The 6,227-nt window shown below is 34.3% G+C and overlaps 1 protein-coding gene across 1 annotated transcript; it reads right to left on the bottom strand.

Moving 5' to 3' along the window:
* Positions 1-415: 415 nt before the first annotated feature.
* LOC120354393 lies at positions 416-3,706 on the bottom strand. Its single transcript, XM_039441463.1, has 2 exons — positions 2,344-3,706; positions 416-670 (listed from the first exon to the last, which is right to left on the bottom strand). The coding sequence occupies exons 1-2, from the start codon at positions 2,869-2,871 to the stop codon at positions 623-625; spliced, it is 576 nt and encodes a 191-aa protein (XP_039297397.1). The 5' UTR covers positions 2,872-3,706; the 3' UTR covers positions 416-622.
* Between the last annotated feature and the right edge of the window lie 2,521 nt (positions 3,707-6,227).

Genomic DNA, 6,227 nt, shown 5'->3' with positions numbered 1-6,227 from the left:
GAATAGTTTATGATAAGAAAAGTTGTACATACTGCTGATATTTTCAAATATTTTTTGTATATAATTTCAATAGAATAGTAAAATAAGAGCGATATTGTCAGTTCCACATGATTTATTTGAGCCATATTGGTTTAGTTTATTCGTTCAAAAAAAATTATGTGGAACTGACATCATCGCTTTCATTTCACCTTGATATGGAAAAATTCCACAATATCTCTGTTCATACAGTAAAGTTTAAAAAATATTATTATCTTGATTTAATTTTAATTTCAACTATATTAAGTTTTTCCATATACCTTTAGGTCTAAAAGGCGTGTGGTCAACGTTTTTAATCCATGTTCTTAATTTTTAATGTTATTACAACTGTTTATTTTATAAGAACTAAGAAGGACAAACAAAAAACCAATAGATGTGATAATTTTCAATCAGACTTTATTTAAAAATGAGAAAATGGGATTGATGGCTCCCTGATTGCCATCAATACTTCGGCAAGTTCGAGGATCCAGTATCTCTGGCAACAAGGCGTGATGGTAGAAATAAATTAACTTTTTCTTCATCTTCTCGGTCCAAAGCCTGTCATCCCTTTCGATCTTTTCAATATGGATGTCTTTCTTTGTCCATACTACAAAATAACAGATTTTTTCTCAGCTACATGTAGTTGCCCTTGCACCTGAAAAATCAAGAAACAGTCCAACTTAGAAAATTCCACACATTGTTAGGTAAACGTGCACGTATGAAACTATTTATCATCCTATGGTATCATGTGGGGCTACTATTTTTTCAAATGAATCAGCCAGTACCTTATTGAATCTTGTTATTTAGGCTTGCTCAACATTTTTCGAAAAATACTGTCACTTTCAAATGTCAATTCAATGAATTAAACCATAGAGAAATATAATTTATGCTATTATTTCTCTATTATTAAACGTAGACAAACTAGGATAATAGCTATTCATCCTTGGTAAAACAGCTGATAATTTCGCCGTCTGTCGATAACTGAAGATGGGAGTGCCTGTGTAGGAATGAGACAGAATTATGTTCAGCTGTTGAACTATTGCAATCAATAAGTTTATCCCATGAGAAGTATTATCTTGCAATATTGATAAACAAAATATCGGGGCACCGAGCTTCGCTCGTTATTTATTTATTTATTGATAAACAGAATTCAATTCTTTGAAATGATTGGGGAAGGACTAACAGGCATAGCCCAAAACTGTTTCTTCCCCGAATTTTGATTTAATATTCCAAAAAGTAGGTTATGTTCCATACACTTGAATTCAGGTCAAATTTTCAGTTCAAATATTTGAAAACATAAACGTTCTAATTTGGATTGTTTACAAACCAAATTGAATAACAAAAATAGCACTCACTTATCACTTAGAACTGTAAAATAGTGATTAACTTTGAATATTATGATATACGTACCATCTCATGTCAACAAATCAGATTATTTTGATCGAGTCAATTGAAATTTCTAGATTTCTCGCGAGATACGGTAAGCTAATTGATTACACAGCTGATCTCCCACACAGGCACACGCATCTCCTGTTATCGACAGACGACGAAATTATCATCTCTTTTTCCAAGGATGAATTATCCTTTTCATGTCCTTCAGCAAGTTTTCCCAGGGATGAGACCTAGTGCAATCGAATTTCTATATCATAAACCTACTATGTTCAAAATTTCGTGAAATTGTTAGAACCGTTTTCGAGATCCGTTAACCAGATGTAACTATAAATGAATAACCAGATATAAAAATACATAAATTGCTCGCTTAATATAATAGGATATCTGATTTGTAGATATGACCAACGATATGATTTTATTTAAGATCCAACCTTTTTTTTATTCAAATTGAAGTACCCTTATCAATATTTTCAAAGTCAATCGTTATTTTACAGTTTTAAGTGATTAGTGAGTGTTATTTTGTTATTCAATTTGGTCTGTAAAAATTCGAAATTCGAGCTTTCCAAATTGACTTGATTTCAAATCTTTGGACTGATAATTGAACTTAAATTCAAAAATGTATGGAACACAACCTACTTTTTGGACTACCGTATTTATAGTGTATATACATCAAAATTCGGGGAGAAACAGGTTTGGGAAAGAATATTGTGTTCTGTGAATCAATAAATGAATATTATAAACTATGCGTTTATGCTTATATGCTTTTGTACTCCAGAGCGAAGCTCGGTGCCCCGATATTGATCCCCAAGAGGCAAGTTTTTAAGTTTTTACTGTCATAAATAAAATTATTTTTCTCATCTCACGTTTGTTTCATGACGGTTTTGGAAGTTTCCGTTATTGTGGGTTAGATATATCAAAAAACACCTATGAATTTACCTGGTAATAATAATTGTGTTTTTTCTTGAGACGGACGTTTCCACAACGTAGTTTTTCCAAGCAGAATGATTTCACTTTGATCACGGCTTCGCTGATAGTGAGGTTTTCAGCAGACTTCGAACATTTCACCTCAATCAGATTATCACCTCCGACCAGTCCGTCAGGTGAAGCCGCCAAGAAGTCATGTTCTTTGTCAACAAACAAACCACAAGGTTGAACTTGAATTTCTTCCATTTCTTGAAACACATTTATGGCAGCTGGTTCGTGGAGCTGTCCATACAACGTAGCATCGTTTGAGACCTTGCTGTATAATAATTGTTTGACGACTGTCGCCCATTTCGACCTTTGCAATCTTTTACTGATCAAACCGAAGTTTGATGCAGTAACACGTAACTTTCTTTCTTGAAGCCACCGGTTGTTCTCGTTTTGTCCACGTGTTTCCAGCTCTAGTTTGATCTTTTCATCTTGAGAATGTGCCGAAGATTTCAACAAGTTTGTCTTTTCTTCTTCCATTTCTTCTACTCCCATATCGATTTTTTGGCACAGTGGTCCATAGTCTTTCAAACCTGTACTCCTTTGCTTCACCCTCCTCTCATATTTCTTTCCATCTCTAAATCTTTTCAATAAAGACGTTCTACATGATAAGTTTTTTCACACAACTCAAACAAGTTTTTTTGACTAGAAGGGCTGGACTCTTTTTCAAAACCTCCTTCATTGTGTGATAGTGCAACATTGGGCCAAACTGAAAGTCGAGTGCAGCAACATTTGACCTGTAGTTGGAGGATCCTCTCTTTCCTGTGACTTGTTTTCCTCCACATAACTTAGCAACAAGAGGCATGTAGTTCTCGGCCAAGTTGCTGGTCCCGTTATGCCATAGCATAGATGCTTTGAGAAGTAGAGGTTTCAAAGCAATTTCTCCTTCTTTCAACACATTAAGTGTTTGACCTTCAATCATACTCCCGATGTCAATGTCTTTACAGAAGTATGACTTACAGTTCCCATGATATCCCAATACCAATACCAAGTCTAATGGAATGGACCGTTTCTCAAGTCTCTTTTCAAGTCTTCAATGTTTTTATCAGATGTATAATGTGCTACTGATCCACGCACTACAGCCTTCAGTCTTTTTATAACTGACTGATTCAGGACTCGTTTTTCAACAATCCCATCCTCTCTTATCTTGTACAGTCTTTTAGTGTGATTCTTAATCATATGATTGCTGCACTCTATTTTTTCAACATACCGCCCATATGGCACCATCTCAATTACCTTCTGGTGGACGCTAGAGTCTCCATCACCGATAGATTTTCTATACTGAAGGCCATGAATTTCCTCACTGGAGTTGAATGCGCTAACAACCATGTCAGACTCCATCGAAGCAATAGACCCCCCCCCCATCACAGTTCTTGTAGCAGTTATTGTGCTCAACACTGGAAACACCTTTTCTTTCCAAGTAACTGCACATAGAACAATACTTGTTCCTCACATCTATAGGCAGTAGCTAGAAGGCCTATCACACATACCACTCTGGAGTTAGCTGAATATCTGAGCCCATGACTGCAATGAGACCAACCACCGTCCACTACAACAGTTATGTGAGGAATGTTGTTAGTGGTCACATCTCCATTTGCTATGGCTAGTCGTTTTTCTTCCATACCAGCTTGCTTCATGGATTGGGATAAAACGTCCTGCCAAACCTGTAAAACAGAAAAAAAATCATGTTTTGGTTTATCAATGTTATCATTACATCATCTGTGAATAATAATAATAATAATAATAATAATAGTAGTAGTAGTAGTAGTAGTAGTAGTAGTAGTAGTAGTATAGTAGTAGTAGTAGTAGTAGTAGTAGTAGTAGTAGTAGTAGTAGTAGTAGTAGTAGTAGTAGTTGTAGTACTAGTAATAATAATAACAATAATTGACAAGGAGTTTAGGAGAGTTAGATATGAAGCATTTGACAGATAAAATTTAAAAACCTGTTGCAATCAATTTATGTCATACTTTGATATAATACAAGAATTTTTATTACATAATTGTTAGTCAACATAAAATCGGAACATAATGTAGACCTATACTTGACATTATACATTGGTCCGTGAACATTCTTATTTCCTTCCAATCATGGATCAAATCGTTCAAAACCAATCATGGATTTTGAACGTAGATAGTGGATTATTGAATTCTAAGGAAAGAATGTCCAGTTACTTTTCTGTCCCAAACCTTATAAATTTGGTACGTAGTTGCTAAAAATATTGATTTCTGAAATTACTATTTCCTGTTTGCTTTGTTTCCTTTGATCCTGATTTATGAGATTTGAAAACGTTTTAGACAAAAATAGTTATTCGGTAGGTATCCAAGTGATAGCAAAATATGAATTCTATTTATAATAAAATAATTTTAATGGAAATGGTTCTGGAAAAACCATTGGTATCTGGCTTGTTTTGCTATTTATACCGGTACCGGTAACTGATGCCTATTTGTGAGGATGGATCAAGTCCAGGATGGTCAAGGTTATCAACTTATAATATGTAATTTATTGTATAATTTGTGTTTTTTACACGGTATATCAAAACAAATTTAAAAAAAAAAATCAATTATGCTACTTGATGTCTCCTCAGTAGGAATCAAAATAAAACATGATGGATGACCTGAAGATTGGTTGTTCACATCAATAGTCACTGTCAAAAGTAAAAAATAATATATTGCTGGTATATAATGTAAACCTCACTATACGACGTGTACATTATTGTTTCCAATTGTAAAAAATAGAAAAACATATTCAATAAATTCATCCAAATAGAAATAAGAAATGAAAATTCGATATGCACCTTTCCTAAACGTTCCTCTGTCTTTTTGAAAGTCTTTTCATTTGGCGGTAATACGTTCATTGTAGTAAGAACCTCTTCCATATTTCTGTGACCTGAACCAATGGATGCAAACCCCCAAACTGCTTCGTCAATAAGTGTCATTTGCAATGATGGACATTCTTGTGGCGCAACTTCAGGTCTTGGATCACTGGTAATCACTTTACATTTCTGGCAATGCGGGCATTTGAACTTCATTGTCCATTCTAATGATTTTCAAGTTGAAGAACCAGTGTCATATAACCATTATCACTTTTTTCACACTCGTATCTATGGTAGTCCAAAGATCTCAATTCTTGCACAAGATGTTTGCCGTCCACAATAAATCGGTCAGAAATAATATTAAAATCGTCTTTGGGTGGTCTTCCATCCGGCTCAACTATTAGATCTGGATACTCATCATATCTGTAATTAAATGGGGGTGATTAATTATCAAAACATGTTGAAAAATGATTGAGATTTTTTATTTTATTGGCGCACGCACATAGCAGCAGACAGACGGAGAGATTATCAACGTCGGCATGTCGAAGTAAGCAGACATAATAATGTTTCTCCGCCTATGTCTGCTTTTGTGTGCGTAAAGAGAACTAGGAGAGCATAGAGGCTCTTTGACAAATTCTAGATCTATAGTAATTAGACCAATATCATTTCACAAAAAATGTCAACTTTGAATTAGACATAGTTTTAGAATGAATTTCTCTCTCTGAAGTTTATAGCGATGAAGAGTAGGTTTATATTATCACAGTATGTCGATAATCTTTCTCAGAAATGATCATCGTATGGCTGTGAATAACTTGTATTCATGTATTCTTTCTCCCTTACCAATTCAGCTGAAGATAGTAATTCTATATGATTTTTTATATATATACTGTATAACACTATACTCTATATTGACACTCATATATAACTGTATACTGGTATACTGTATTATATAGCCATTGACACAGCAGACAAAACAACACGACAAGCAATACTCTGAATCCAAACAAAACCTAACTCGCACTCTCTCTGACAATCGCTT

Source organism: Nilaparvata lugens, chromosome X, assembly GCF_014356525.2.
Source record: "Nilaparvata lugens isolate BPH chromosome X, ASM1435652v1, whole genome shotgun sequence".
NCBI classification, from domain to species: domain Eukaryota; kingdom Metazoa; phylum Arthropoda; class Insecta; order Hemiptera; family Delphacidae; genus Nilaparvata; species Nilaparvata lugens.
The sequence above is the reverse complement of the archived record's forward strand: the minus strand, read 5'-3'. Positions and strand labels throughout refer to the sequence as shown.

Excerpts from the sequence above, each read along its gene's own strand:
- LOC120354393 (XM_039441463.1), bottom strand. The coding sequence starts at position 2,871 with ATGGGAGTAGAAGAAATGGAAGAAGAAAAGACAAACTTGTTGAAATCT. Across the intron at positions 671-2,343 it reads AACACAATTATTATTACCAG|GTGCAAGGGCAACTACATGT; the intron begins GTAAATTCATAG and ends TTGATTTTTCAG.